This window comes from Rhizophagus irregularis, chromosome 1, assembly GCF_026210795.1.
Source record: "Rhizophagus irregularis chromosome 1, complete sequence".
Classification (NCBI taxonomy): domain Eukaryota; kingdom Fungi; phylum Glomeromycota; class Glomeromycetes; order Glomerales; family Glomeraceae; genus Rhizophagus; species Rhizophagus irregularis.
Genome location: NC_089429.1, coordinates 2,535,600 through 2,551,719, shown reverse-complemented (window position 1 = coordinate 2,551,719; position 16,120 = coordinate 2,535,600). Strand labels below are relative to the sequence as shown.

The following is a 16,120-nucleotide window of genomic DNA, read 5'->3' as shown; positions in this document are numbered from 1 at the left end:
GAAGTTTAGAGTTAAGTATTTGCTTAAGTACTTTGCTAACAACTTCAAATTTTTTAAAAGTATTGTAAAATTAATATTACAGTACATTATATACAAACCATGTTAAGATACTCATTATTGGTCTTGTAGGGCCATTGTACTATAGCTTTATAATATCATAATATAAATTGTTAAAATGTATTTGTACTTTCATTGTAAAAAATTTATTGTACAATTTATTGCTAAAGTGCTATTACAATATATTGAAATTGATTGCCTATTGATAGACTTTAAAACTAATGATAATAAAACAGGTTTAATGTTTTATCTTCGGATCCTTTTGGAATTTACCATTTAATCCAGCCAAGAATCTTCCTACAAAAAAGAGAAAAAGGAAGCATTAATAAAGTTTCCTAATAAAAAAGTTTCAAAAATTCAATCCATTCAAGAACTGAAGTGGAAACCCATCCCTCAAAAAAGAAAAAATAATAATAATAAACATTTTTAACTTGGTTCAAAATTTTATTTTTCCAAAATTTACTTTCAATCTACTTATTTTGCACTTGTACAACATAAAATCCTGAGAGATAATTAAGTCAGAGGAGAAAATAAAAGAAGACGTTACTACAATTAACGTCTTTTCATAGGGGTTCCGAAGTCAGGAATCCTATGATACAAAAGAAAATCAAAAAGAAGTTAATAAATATTATTTTTAATGAAGTTTCAAAATTTTTATTTTTTCTGAAACTCACCTGGGATCTGCCACCGATTTCCTTACAAAAACCAAGTTTCAAATATATTTTTTTTTAAAAACTTATCTGGGATCCCGGTTATAAGTCAGGAACTGATTCGCTATAAAATAGGAAAAGATTAAAATCTGATTTTGATTTTTAAAGTTTTTTTCCCTACAAAAAAGGAAAAGAAAGATTAAAAAATATTTTATTAAAGTTTCAAATTCCTTTCGATTTCCTGAGCTGATTTCCCTACAAAATGGGAGAAGAAACTTTTATAAAAAAGTTTCTGTTCCAAGCGCCTAAACTCATCTAAAAATAAGGAAAAACTGATGCCGATTTCTCACCGAAATGCTACGTGTCCATTCCGTCTAAAAAAAGATGAAAATAAAAATTTAGTAACCATTTTAAGACAGAAATAAAGGATTTAAATAAATAATATACTCACCAAAATCCCACATCCGAAGTGCCATAGAAATTCCTAAAAAGAAATAACAAACAATTAGAAACTATCATTAAAATAAAAAAAAAATTCAAGAAAAAAAAGGGAGAATCTTACCGGAATTTTGCATCAAAAAAAACTGAAAGAACCACCCAAGAAAAAAAAAACTGGTAGTAACAGTTCGTTAAAAGGCGCAGTAAAGAAAAAAAAATGAAATCATATATTTACCAAAAATTCCAATATCCAGTGAAATCTGAAAGAATTATCTAAAAAAAAAGAAAATGAATTAAAAAAAACACTTGCTAAATTCCTATATCCATATCCAAAGAGACTAGAAAACTTAAATTAAGTATAAAGCAACACCTTAAGCCGCATTTCCAAATAAAGAATCGCCTAAAAAGAATAAAAACAATAAAAACAAAATCATTAGTAAAACATTTCGCCAAAGAAATAAATTAAAAAGAAAAAAATATATTTTTTTTCGGAAGTCCTTACCGAGATAATACGTGACCGTCTAAAAAAAGAGAAAATTGTAAAATTGTAAAACGTTTCACTAAAGAATAAATTAAAAAAAAAATATTTTTTGGAAGCTCTTACCAAAATAATACGCGCTCAAGGACCAAAAAAAGAGGAAATAGAAACAATTAGTAAACCGTTTCGTTACTGTAAATTAAAAGAACAAGAAACTCACCTACAGAATTCAATGTGTCAAAAGCTCTAATTAATTTAACGAAAAAACGTTGCGAAATGTTTTTTCAAAGTAATTATAATTAAAAAAAAACGCTTTCGCAAAGTTTTTTAATCAATTTAACGAAAAAACGTTACGAAACGTTTTTTTTAATATATTATTATAGAAAAAACGTTTACGAAACGTTTTTTCAAAGTAATTTAATTAAAAAAACGTTTTCGCAACGTTTTTATAATTAATTTAACGAAAAAAACGTTACGAAACGTTTTTTAAATCGTTGTCGGACCGATTCCGAATAACATCTTTTTCCGACATGATATTATCCCGACGAGAAATATTCCAAAAGACAAAATCCTGACATGGTATTTTCACGAATTCAATTTGTGAAAATGTAACTTTGGTTGGGGATATAGTTTTTAACAATAATACATTATAAATCGCAAATTTTAAATTTTTAAAATTAAGTTTTATTGATAATAAAATACTGTTTTATGACAAATAACTATACTAATATAAAAAAATCATAACTTGGCGAATGTTTGATCTGTCATGTGAAACATCATTAACCATTTTTGCATAATCTTATTAAAGCTGCGTGATGCATGTCTAATGCTAAAAATTTCGTTACGTCTTCATCTGTTGTTTGCCGTTGTAAAACCTACTTGTTCCAATATTTTTATTTGTTCGGTACTTACATCCTCTGTCGAGACAGTTACTCCCATATTAAAAATTTTAGCTTGTAAATTATAAATAAATTTCATTCTTGATTTTTATTACAACTTAGGATACAAATTTTTATATATTTAACTAGCCAGTATTTTTTTTTGTTTCAGTATTACCAATCAGTTACCGTAGTTCTTATGTAGTCATAAATAAAATTAGTATGTGGGTCATAATTTCTTCCTAATAGGGGATGGGGTGTGTTCAAAGCTTCTCGTATTTCTTTGGTAGATTTCTGTACAGGTAACTGTTAGTTGACAAATAACCATAGAAAAGATCAATAAAAGAACAAACTTACCTTGGCAAATGTGTCAATGTATTCAAGAATCTCTTCGTCGATTTCCGGTATACTTTGTTCTTTATTTTTTTCAACAATTTCGGATAATTCCTCTTCTGAAAACTCATCCTTAATAAAGGTATCCTCAGTATCGATGATAAAAGAGTGAACAAGACTAAATGCAAAAAGCAGTAATTTCTCCTCTGATGCAAAAAACAGCTTAGTATAATGTGACACAACTCTTACTTATGGTATCGGCATTGCATCCCAAGCTTATAAAGCACATCTTCAACAAATCTTTCCGACCTTAATTTTTATTTCCTCGAGCTGTCCAATGCTTCAAATCTAAATCCAACAATAATTAGTCATCATTCGCAACACAACTGAAATGCAAAAATAAAAATAGAATACCTTTGTTTGAAGAGGTTCATATTTTTTAAGCCAAATTCATCCTCATCGCTGTCATGATCATTTGACTTAAAAAACAACAAGATTACAAGAAGCAAACAAAAAAAATATTACTACCTCAATTGAATCGCCCAAATTTTGAGAAATCTCCTATAGCACAAATACAACATTATGGAAAAGGTCGAACAAGCTTTACACCAAACAAGATAAAAAACAAACAGACTTACCGAAGAATGAAATCCATGAGATTGTTCTTCACATGAAGCGAATGGTTTGGAATAGTCACCTTGTTTTTGATAAATTTGGTGTTCAGGCGTTTTTGGCGGTTCATCGTTTGCCTTTTCAGATCGAAGACATTGGTTACTAGACAAAAAACCTACAAGATCTAGATCGATATTGTTTACTGTCAACGGAGTTCTTACCTTTCCAACCATCGATTCCGATGCCTCTCTCAAATCATTCCCTAAATCTGAAAATATATGCATTGGTAATGTAATAAACTTGTAGCACACATTCACTTGTAACATACCGCTAATTATAGCATCATCATCTTCTTGCTTGTTGTAGTTCTCGTCATTTTTACTGCTGGAAGAACTAGATGATATCTCACATTCTTTCGTGCTAGCTTTATTTTTTTTTATTTCTCTGATATCTGCTCTTTGGCTCGTCCAATTTCTTCTTGTATAGTAATACTTTTGATAGTGCGCTAACAATAGACAGTTAAAGAAAATCGTAAACACCATGTATAATGTTACGCTTAGTAAGATCAAAAACAATACATACTCTATGTACCAAATCTGAAATAGCTATCGATTCTAATTCTTTGAGATGCTTATTCCATAACAAAATATTTGCGGAATCGTTATCAGAGTTCTCAGCGAATATATGAAAGAAAAGTTAGACCGAAGTGTTTCATCGTAGATTGGTTAATTGATTGCCTGTTAGCCACACATGTTATAATAGAGCTGCACGGCCCAGACTATAACATGCTTCCCACTTCAAGCAACAACGCGAGTTGCCTTGTGCGAAAATCGCTCAGAACACGACTGCAGGGTCATTAGCAAATAATATCAACGGAGCTACCAACGCATATTATAATGGGACCCAAAAGTCCAGACTATAATAGACTTCCCACTTCAAGCAACAACGCAAGTTGCCTTATGTGAAAAATCACTCAGAACACGACTGCAGGGCATGGTAATGTGCTCCTATTATGAAACATAATGAGAAAAGTACTGACCTCCAAAGCCTTTTTCAAGGCGTTTGCCTTGGAATATTGTCGACTTCTGTCTGACAGTTTCTTAAGAAGGATATTAAGTTCAAGACTCAGGGACCGATGTGCTTCGTCTTTAGTACACCCAGGAGTCTTGTCGATAAAATAAACGTCCCAGTCGCTCACACTTCCCCATGAGTTTAGATCACTACTCCAGTATGCTAGAAAGAGAAAGCAAAGATATTGAAGTTGCTTCTTTGTGATCATAGAAGTTTTTAGCAGAAGCTTACTTGCATGGTGAAGACCCCAGCTTTCCATTTCCTCGACTAAATTTTCCGTTGCAATAATCGTGGGTGTGGACATGGTAAGTTCTTTGTTAGGAAAAAAAATTGTTTTGATCTGATCAGTCAATCGGTCATGTGCCATATTAATATTATGCGCAGTTCTGTCAATCGGCCAATTAAAAAGAAACTTGCGCGCATAGTAACGCTTTATCGTTCAGCCAAATAGGATCATGCAGATTTTCATAGACCGATATTTTTATTAGCCATAGCAATAACAAAATATTGATATAATAAAGTGGAGTAAAAAAATGGCGTAAATGAAAATTCTGTAGGAAAAGTTTAAATTAAGCTTATAAAAATGAAATTTATAGAAAACTTATTTATGATGTTTTTAATTAATGCATGATCAAAAACGTCAGAACGATAACACTTTTATTGGATGTGGGGCTATATCGGTCACAGGGCCCTTCATTGATTGGTGAAAATGGCCACTACGTGGCCCATTTTTATCCAATCATTCGGTCCTGTGACCGATATAGCTACTCCCCCATCCAATAATATGTATTTATCATTTTCTAAAAAAATTTTTCGATACAAATGCTCGAAGTGGGAGAAACTTTATTAATGATTTTTCAGATATATAACATACGCCCGTAATAAATCACGTTGCCACCGCGGTCCATTTCGGTCGATCACCTGATTTTCATTCCTTAAATAATACTGTTTATGTTTATGCGAATACTTATTTTAATACATAATATTTATCCCAAAGTTTCAAATAGTTTATTTTTTAAACATAATTTTTTACTTACTAAGACAATTGTTGCGATTATAGTTTAATAGTTAAAATAGTCTACTAAAACTAAAACTCGTAGTACAATCCGAGTAATAAATCTGATATCAATACAAATTTCAGAATTTACACGAGATCATCATTTAATTGAAGATACAGTATATCGACAAAAACGCATTTTGTTCATAAACAATATATAATCACGTAATCACGTAATAAAAAGTTTCTATTATAATAAATAAATTTTCTTTTCATGATGCGCAAATTATGAAAATCTAAAAATTCTACGTCGGATAATCTATAAAAATCATCCATTAGAGGCCAATATTATAATTCTCATTAATAATCAATTTTAAGTATATACATCTCAAAACAATTATTTACGCCAGTCTGTAAAGTTAATTAATTACTTGTGAAATGTATCATCATATTACAGCTGATTTCATAACGCACAAGACATCTAATCATTTTTTACGTTCATTTTTTTCAAAAATTTTAAAAATAGGTTGTTATTCTTTCTTAAAAAGAAAATACTATTTACAAAAATGTACCCAAATTCTTAAACTTTTATTTAAAAGGTGAAATATCTGAACGTAACTTTGTTCTTAAACTATCTATAGACTTGCCATAAATGTATAAAGGTAAATCCGCGTGAGGCAAAGCATTTCAAATATATATAATAATCATTTATGTATGGTTTACTGCGGTTTTTTTAAATTTGATTGTTATAATGATTAAAATCACGATCCGCAGATTTTCAGATTTTCTGGAACGACCAATTACCCGATCATCCGATTCATCCGTGTTTATCGTATGACAAAGACACAAATTAATAGCTCTAACTTATTTGGGTTAGATTCTCAAATTTGACATATCCAATAAATCTAGTGAAATAAAATCAAAAAGGTAATAGTTTTCAAAAATTTATTCCGAGGGAATTATTATTATTGACATCATTATTAATCTTTCATTTGCATAATAAAATAAAGATTCTTTGGAATGAGTAAGCAATTTTTTTAACACAGAATATTATTGGAGCATTTCATTTAATGATAATTATTTTAGATTTTGTGCACTAAAAATCTTTGAACTGTAAAAGAATTAACTAGTACCTAAATCTATTATTATTGGTGAATATCAAAAAAAAAATTATTATTATTAATTTTTTAGTGGTAAAGCAAAAACTTTATTCATGCATATTAATTATTAATCAAGTCGGTATAAAAGCATAAATGATTTTCCAGGTCAAGTTTAAAATTATATAAAAGCGCTCGGAATTAATGATTCACTCCAAAAAAATTAATTTCTTTTTATTTTTTTTAAAAAAAAAAAAATGTCTTTTCTTCGTGAGCTTGGTAAAACTGGTGTAAAAATTTCAGCAATCGGTTTAGGATGCATGGTATGCTCAATACTTCATGGTTCATAATTACTTATTTATCGTGATTCTAATACAATTTTCTTTTTGATCGGCAGGGTATGAGTGATGCTTATGGTGCAGCTGATGAACAGGAAAATATTAAAGTATTAAATCGAGCAATTGATATAGGAAGCACCTTTTGGGATACAGCCGTTTGTATTTAAACTTTTCTAATAAATTCAAATTTTTAATATTAATTTAAATAACGGAGTATCGCTTTTTTTTAAAAAAAAATGAAAGGATTTATATGGATCCGGAGCCAATGAAATTCTTCTTTCAAAGGTTCTTAAAGAACGTCGTAATGAAGTATTTCTTTGTACAAAGTTTGCATTCTCCCTAGGACCAAATGGTGAAATTAGTATATTAGGTAAACCTGAATATGTTCGTCAAGCTTGCGAAAATTCTTTAAAAAGATTGGGAGTAGATTATATTGATCTTTATTATCAACATCGTGTGGATCCCAATACGTTAGTAAAGAAATTTTTTAATCTTACTAAAAATTGTAATAATAAATTAAAATTAACTTATCCATTTTTTATATTTTACAGACCCATTGAAGACACTGTCGGCGCTTTGGCAGAACTTGTTAAAGAAGGGAAAATTAAATATATTGGTCTTTCTGAATGTTCCGCAGAAACTCTTCGACGTGCTTATAAAGTTCATCCTATTGCCGCAATTCAAGTAATAATATTAATTCTTTTTTTATAAGATCGATATTATTATTTTATATTATTAAACATCATTTTTTTTTTTAAAGATGGAATATAGTCCTTGGGCTCTTGATATTGAAAAAAATGGAGTTCTAGAAGCTTGTCGTGAATTAGGTGTCACTATAGTAGCTTATAGTCCGTTGGGACACGGCTTTTTAACAGTAATTATCCCTTTATTAAAATGATTTATATGCAAAAAAAATAAAAAATTTAACTCCAAATAACCTTTTAGGGAAAATATAAATCTATTGATGATTTTGAACCAAATGATTTTAGAAGAACAATTCCACGTTTTCAAGGTGAAAATTTCAATAAAAATTTGGAAATTGTACATAAATTTAATGAATTTGCGAGTAAGAAAGGAGTAACTGCAGGTCAACTTTGTTTAGCTTGGGTTCTAGCTCAGGTAAATATATACTTATATTATAAAATATTATATTATATAAGTATGATAATAATTATATATATATATATATACTGTATATATATATATTTTATAGGGTGATGACTTTGTTACTATTCCTGGTACAAAAAAAATGAAATATTTGGAAGAAAATTTTGAAGCAGGAAAAATTCATCTTAGTCCTGAAGAAATATCAGAAATTAGAAAAATTATTGATTCTATTGAAATCTTTGGTGGTAGATACAATGAACACCTTTCGAAAGTAAGGAAAAATTATATTTATCTAGTTATATATATTGAACCTATTTTTTAATATTAACAAATTTGTCTAAAAAATAGCTTTTGGATGGTTAAAAAAGTCACTTCGATTAAATAAAGAGTCGTTGATATTTACGTTCACCTTTAAAAGTAAGTAAATAAATATAATAAATTGTTTAAATTTATTTAGCATAAAATAACAGATTTCTCACTTTTGGTTTTAGTTAAGTTATAAATTATAATTTTCCATGATTCATGAAATGGATGTAACAAAAATTGAATGGATACTCCAAATATTTTTTAAATATTAAACTTGAAACTTCATATATTGAATTTAATTATTCCTTTAAATTTTTAAATCAATTACACAAGAAATTCTGGCAACGATGTGACCAAGTCCAAAATATATTAATAAAGATATTCAATAAATATCGTATTTTGTTTTAGCATACATGCAAAGTTTTAATTTCTTAATACTTCTTTCTAAAGCAAGATGAACATTTATTTTCTCAAGATTTTCATCCAACCATTGCAAAGTATAATTATAAAAATTATGTTATTCCTAAGGTACTGTATAACCTAAATAAACAAAGATTACGTGGATTTGCTCATAAGAACTAAATTTTCAATAGGAATTTTATTTTAAAAACGTGAAATTGCCCCTTAATTGTATGTCGTACATGAAGTATATGATCTTTGATATGTTTCTATAAAGACAATCAATTCAAGACGAGTTTTCCATAATTCCATAGATATTTTTAAAAAATAATATTTATTCTAACTAAAGTATCGTATAAAATATATTTATTTACGTAAAAATATTTACAGTATTTCGATTACATCGCAGCTCTTGCCCGATCCAAACCTAAAAGGCAAAAGAACAAAAAAAAATAAAATTAGGAAAAGAAAGTACGGTATCAGTAAAATTATTAAAAAAAAAAAAAAAAATCGAAAAAGAAGGTGCTTACCGTAACCCCGAAGTATTGATATCCAAAATCTAATAGGCGGAAGAACAAAAAAAAAAACCAATTAGGAAAAAAAAAAATATTACTATATGTCTATATGGAAAGAAAAAAGCCGAAAAAAAAAATCGGCTTAAAGAAAAAAAACAAAAAAAAAAATAAATTTGAAAAAAAAATTTCGGTTTTTTTTAAAAAAAAAAGCCAAAAAAAAAACATTCTCCAAAAATGGAAGTATAATAAATTTTTCGTTAGGACATTGAATTGGATTAGCTCACAAAAATCTTCATGGAACGAATTATTTTAAATTGATTAAAGCTTTTTATGATCGACACCTTATTTTTCTTGTCGAAAATTTGAGCTCCATTCCGAATATTAAGTTCGTCTTATGGAATTTTTTTTTAAAAAATAGTCTTTATATAATTTATTGTAAATCTGGATTTTTCTTAATTTTTAATATCGAATTCGGTTAGAACGATCTAAAATTTACGTATCGGTATGCTTTTTATAAATTCATCGTTCTCGTTTCAAATTAATAAAAATTATATAAGAAATATTCTCTATGGAAAAAAAAATTACAAAATTTCGCATTCCATTTCTTAAAAGTATTAATTTAAATTTTAATGTTAATAAAGCACAATGATTAAGTTACTATAAGTCATCTTGTACAATATATTTATAATGAATGTATCAAATCGATTAATAAATCAAATGAATAAAAAACATTAATCTTTCTTTCAAACGTAATAAAAAAAAATGATGCGTAATAAATGTAATGCCTTGCTTTTTCAAAAAAAAGAAAAATATTTACATATCAAAAACTCAATACTTTAAAGCGAAATATTTGAAATTTATTTTAATTTATTTCATTTTATTTTTTTAGTTATGAATTTTTAAGCACACTAAAAGAATATTTTTAACAGGAAAAAATTCTTTCCATTTTAGATATGAACAATTTTTGTGAAATAGTCAAATATCTAATTATATTATCGTCAATCATGTTTAATATAAAGTACTGAATATAATCTAAATAATTTCTGCGTTCAATTTAATAATCTGAATTTCAACATATTTTGTCGCACAGCGATTTAACTCAAGCGCTCAACCTTCCCTTCACCGTAGATATATGACTATACTTGGACTTTAACTCATGAAACTTTAAAAGAAAGTCATAAAAAGGAAGCAGACGATAATGGGAATAAAGTATACTGTAGGTGAACAACACCGAGAATGTGAAACAATAAATCACGTGCAACACTCTGTTGATAGTTTTACAATACGGATTTCGGAAAGAATAGATAGGAGTAAAGAAAGCAGTTAATTTATTTTTGGTAAGCCTGTAGATTTTCCACATGTAGCAACTGTTAAATATTTATTAATATTCACATGAACCTCGTAAATGTACAACTTTTTATGTCATTTCACATTTGTGCTTTAACGTTACAAACAAAGCCAAATTGACTATATTATATATTGCTCAGCTTGTGTGAGTTTATTTAAATATAATAATAATTTTATATAACCGTAATACTATTATTGCTAATACTTAATATAATCTAAAATGATACGTTTATAGTAATTGTAATGCAATCACGGGTTGATGTAAAAATCGTGAAAAAGGTAATGAATTTAGTATATAGTATAAGATAAAGTATTATTATACAAATCAATAATTTGATGTAGTCTATTTAGGCCCTATTTTATTGTAAAGTACGTCTTATTGTACGAAAAATTAAATTGATAAATTTAGTTGGAACGTATGTTTTTGCGCGATGTAATAATATGACGATTAACGATAATCGTCTTTTATGTGTTAACATATAAATGTTTGATTTTAGTATACTTTATTTAAAATTTAAAAATAATACATAGAATAAAATACATTCAAATTTATCATATCAATTATACTTCAACAAAGTTTTTTATCTAATTATAAGCTTTAATATCTTTTTCCTATTTCAATTAAAAAAAATAATATTATTATAAATTAACGTGATAACATCACAACAAATATGATTTATCATAAAGTTCACTTACGATTTTTTTTACTTTTTTGTGTTTCAATCTCTAATTCTTCAATATTTCGCTTTCTTGAAGAATTTGTAGTTACAGTTGAAATCAAATTATTTAATGGCCCACTTACACTAGGTCCATCAACATTTTGATGCTGAGAATTAGTGACTTGAACGGAGGAATTTATATTTTGAGTGGATGATCTAAAGAATGCATAATGAAAAAAATATTAATTTTCTATTATATTATTAAAATTTTATTAATTGTAACAGTTACCTTTGAATTTTATTTATATCAAGTTCATATTCTTTAGTAATATACTCTAATGATTAATAAAATATATTTAAGTTAATATAAAAATGAAATAAATAGGTCATTATCTGACTGCGAGTTAGTAATCATTGATATATAATATACCTTGCTTAATAGTACTAACTGAATTAATTGAAAAAAAATCTATAGAAGATTTAGAAATCAATGAACTTAATGCTCTACTTGTAAAAATTGCGTTTGGATGAGGTTTTTCACTAAATTCAGGTCCAAGTTTCTTTAATTGTATTAATTCTAATCTTTTTTTTTCAGCTTGATTAAGTTCAGTTTTATTAGTTTTATTTATATCAAACCATTCCATATCTATTTCAAATATAGTTGGTCTTTTTGAAGGATCAGAATCCCAACATTTTTTCATTAAATTAGCAAAACATTCAGGGGTATCATTTGTAATTTCAGGTCGTTTTCCATTAAATTAGATTAACATTATGTTCGACATTAGCAAAAGGTTTACAACCTGTTGTAAGTTCCCACATTATCATACCAAGACTATATACATCAGATTTTTGAGAAAACGCAGCACCTTTAAATATTTCTGGTGCAATATAAGGTATTACTCCGTATATTTCATTATTTGGTGAGGTACTATTTGCAGGTTGTGATAACCCAAAGTCTCCAATTAGCCAAAGTCGATCTATGTACCCATCTGGCTGAGATTTATCTAATGATAGTATATTTCCACTATGAAAATCCCGATGTATAATATGATTCAAATGAATATATTCAAGTCTAAAATATAAACATTTTAGTATTAATAAATATAAATACAGATAATAAGTTAATACATTAAAAAAATATAAATACCCGCATATTATTTTCGCTAAAATATGTGATTTTTCTTCCCACGTAATATTTATAAAATTATTTTGCAAGTAATTATGTAAATTTCCATTTGCGTATTTCATTATCAATATATATTTTTTTGTTACAGGATCTTGTGTAATACCATGAAAACCAATTATTTCATGTTTGTTAAATCGATCATCACATTGAGAAAGTGATTTAATCTAAAGTATAAATATAATAATAAATATCGAATAAAGTACATTAAAAATATATTAACATTAAATATCATTACCTCATTGAGAAAATTTTTCTCAATTTTCTGTGAACTAAATAATTTTTTTAAAGCAACGTCAGTATTCCTTATACCATCAGACCAAGTTGCTTTATAAATAATACTAAATCCTCCTTCTCCTATTTTTCTTAAATCTTTAAATTGAGAATATGGAATCCATTCTATTAAACATTTTACCATATTACTATATAAATTTCTAATAAACTTTAATGAATCTGAATCTGTATTATTATTTGTAAATATAAGAATAAAATCATCTACGATACAGTTTTCACTGTTAATATTTGTAATATCGACATTAATAAATGATATTCTTTCACAATTTTTACATTGAGATTGACTTGTAATCCCAAAAATAATATTTGTGGTTAAACAATGTCTACATCCAGTATAAATTATAAAGCAATTTGAACACCATTTTTGACACCATTTTTGGTAATAAGGTACTGACTCTTGGTGAATATATTTTAGTTCTTGTAAGCAGACTACACACTTATCAAAGTTATCCCACCATGATAAATATAAAATTTGAATGGACTTTTTAGTTAAAATTGATTCTACCCATTCAGAAGAAATTTCATAACGATGTTATTGACCATACTCAATTAATTTAAATGCCTTATACTCAAATCTTGTACCAAAATAATGTTTTCCAAAATCTAATTCAGTGCAATTATTTAATGATGAAGTATTTGGGATTAAATGTGTAAAGTATAAAATCTCAGAGAAATGTTCACACCGTTCTTGAATGTTTGTTGCACAAAAATTATTCTTAATTGCTTTATGTTTAATACACTGATGAGTATTACTTGTACTTACATACTTATTCAAACATACATCGTTTTCCATGTATTTGATATACCGAAATAAACAATTTTTACAATATTTTTGTTCAAATTTAAGTGTCTTGGAGTATTCAATTCCACAATAACTACATTTTTTTTCATTATTTTTAAAAGGAATAAACAAAACAGGTACAGGACTAGAATCTAACCTTGGTCTACAAAAACTATATGAATTATTTTTTGTGTTCATAATGTTGTATTTAAAGAAAGTAACTCATAAAAATTGAATATACAAGAGTATTTATATTTACAATTCTTAAATAAGAAAATTCTGTTTAGAAAATAGTTGTAGAACATTACGGTAAAATAGCGAACGTTTATATAAAAAAACAATTATGCATGTTGACAATCCGCCATTGTGTAATGAATTTCTAAGATTTTTTACTTATTTAGAAATTCATTTCGTAGTTGAATTCTTTGTCAATCGGAGTTTTATTTGGTTAACTATTCCTTTGTGACACAACTCCGTTCACAGGGAATTTAGAATCAATTTAAACTCCGGAACATTTTTCTAATAAACAAGTAAACATTTAACATAACGGGGAGCTTCAAAAAATATAAATCGTGGTTAAGTAATCACCATCAAATCATTATTATTTCAATACGTGTATCATGAATGCCACAGCAGCCACAGTTTAAATTTAAAAAGGCAATTGCTTGATCTTAAATCTGCTTTTTTTTTAAAAAAAGATTTTTCATTTTTTTAAAAAAAATGAATTTTTTATTTATTCAATAAAATAATTGAAAAAAACGAGCGAGTGCTGCAAGAAATTTCTATATATTTATTATACTTGTAGATCAGAGTATTTACTATACGTTTATACATGCATTTTCAAATAAAAACTTTAGGGTGCATACTAGAGGTGCAAGCTTTACCGGCGTAACTTCCGTAACAAAGTTACGTCAATAACGTCACTGCAGATGCTCACAGAGAAATTTTATAATAATTTATATAATATCGAGCTATGTCAACCTTTCATTGACTTAACAGTTAATGAATAACGTAGATAAAAAAGGAAAAAGTCTGCACCCCTAGTGCATAATACCACGTTTATATAAAAAAATAATGTAATTTATTACCTGTTATTAAAAAAATTTTTTTATTACAATGAACATAATCCAAAATAGTATAACAAAAAAATATTAATTTGACTAACTTGTTAAAATAACTCAACCTTTCGTTCCTATATAATTGAAAAATAAAGTTCAAAGTTTTAAATTCATTTTTCTCAATTTTTTTCCCAAAATGTAAAATAAAACATCAGTTCTCATAAAAATTTACGTTAATTTGACCCAACCACATGGGTTTTGTTTTTAAGAACAAAAATTTGTATCATCTGATCATACATCGGGAAATTAAAATTTTGTATCAATTTACATAACAAATAAACAAATAAATACTACGGTATTTGGATAAAATCAATGCATTTTCCTATTAATATTTTTTAATGTTAAAATTTCATAATTAACTTTAGTTCATCATGTGGCATAATTTTAGAGCAATTTTATTGGGTAAACACAAAAAAATCAATATTTTAGAATAACAAAAAAAAAAATATTTGTTTATTACGAATAAATTGTAAAACATCTATCTACAAGCCATCAAGCCTCATAATTCTAATTTCTAAAGAGTGCATAGTTTTCTGAAAAAATATATGATTATAAAAAATATCAAAATTATTATTTTTTTTCGATAGAAAAAATCAATAGAAAAAAATCAAATAAAAATTTGTTAAAAAATTGAGTCTTTTATTGGTGTAATGACGCGCCCATGTTTACGCACGTCATTGAACATTGTTGTCTTTATTCATAATAACAAATTATACAAAATATCTAAAATTATCCCGAGTTCACGCTTGGTTCTAAATAAATATAGAATAAACTAAAATAATCTAATAAAAATTAATATTTCTTAATCCCAAAACCCTTTATCATTAATAAATTTCCATTATTCATAATTTACAGTTTCGAACTTCGATAATTTCCCCTATGTATCCATATTTCACATATTATATCTTTCATATAATTCATCAATATAATTCCAAAAATCCTAAATATCCTTAAACTTTGTATTTCATCTCACGGAAATTCATTAACAAGATTATACCCAAACAACAAAATCATTATTAAAATATTCATAGTTTTCACACTTACTAATATTTATCGATTATTTCCCCATATACTTTTCAAATACTACGCCTTATCTTAATTCCAAAATCCACTCTTTTTATAAATTCTGAGTTCCCGTGTAGTTCTATATCCAATATTACTCCTTTTGGATAAATTAGATTAATCTTATTCCGTTCAATTATAATTAATTTCTTTTTTCATTATCTTCACTTTTCTACTTCTAAATCCAATATAAAAATCTCATTGTAAATCCTAATTCTTAAATTCTTAAATTCCTAAATTCTGATGTCATGTCATTGCCCAATGATCATCATTAGTTCATTACGCAATTCTACGCAATTCCGTATTATCTGATCTACAATTCCTTTGTACCTGTGGTTTACATGATTTACATTATTACATACCCTGTTACTCTTTCTGAAATAAACAAATAAATAAAAAA

The 16,120-nt window shown here is 26.9% G+C and overlaps 3 protein-coding genes across 3 annotated transcripts; 1 reads left to right on the top strand and 2 right to left on the bottom strand.

The window, feature by feature from the left end:
- Positions 1-2,675: 2,675 nt before the first annotated feature.
- OCT59_000496 (uncharacterized protein) lies at positions 2,676-4,821 on the bottom strand (the record flags this gene model as incomplete). Its single annotated transcript, XM_066138876.1, has 9 exons — positions 2,676-2,807; positions 2,859-3,012; positions 3,249-3,313; positions 3,473-3,583; positions 3,668-3,714; positions 3,775-3,937; positions 4,029-4,076; positions 4,486-4,679; positions 4,749-4,821. 9 exons carry the CDS (start codon positions 4,819-4,821, stop codon positions 2,676-2,678), a joined length of 987 nt encoding a protein of 328 aa, XP_065988329.1.
- A 2,047-nt stretch (positions 4,822-6,868) lies between these two features.
- On the top strand, positions 6,869-8,419 carry OCT59_000495 (uncharacterized protein; the record flags this gene model as incomplete). The annotated part of the gene is made up of 8 exons (XM_025318324.2): positions 6,869-6,934; positions 7,009-7,104; positions 7,193-7,419; positions 7,501-7,633; positions 7,710-7,823; positions 7,895-8,068; positions 8,163-8,327; positions 8,405-8,419. The coding sequence occupies 8 exons, from the start codon at positions 6,869-6,871 to the stop codon at positions 8,417-8,419; spliced, it is 990 nt and encodes a 329-aa protein (XP_025176411.1).
- A 2,802-nt stretch (positions 8,420-11,221) lies between these two features.
- OCT59_000494 (uncharacterized protein) lies at positions 11,222-13,738 on the bottom strand (the record flags this gene model as incomplete). The annotated part of the gene is made up of 8 exons (XM_025332140.2): positions 11,222-11,235; positions 11,320-11,498; positions 11,572-11,617; positions 11,713-11,928; positions 12,110-12,354; positions 12,430-12,632; positions 12,704-13,260; positions 13,342-13,738. 8 exons carry the CDS (start codon positions 13,736-13,738, stop codon positions 11,222-11,224), a joined length of 1,857 nt encoding a protein of 618 aa, XP_025176410.2.
- Positions 13,739-16,120: the final 2,382 nt, after the last annotated feature.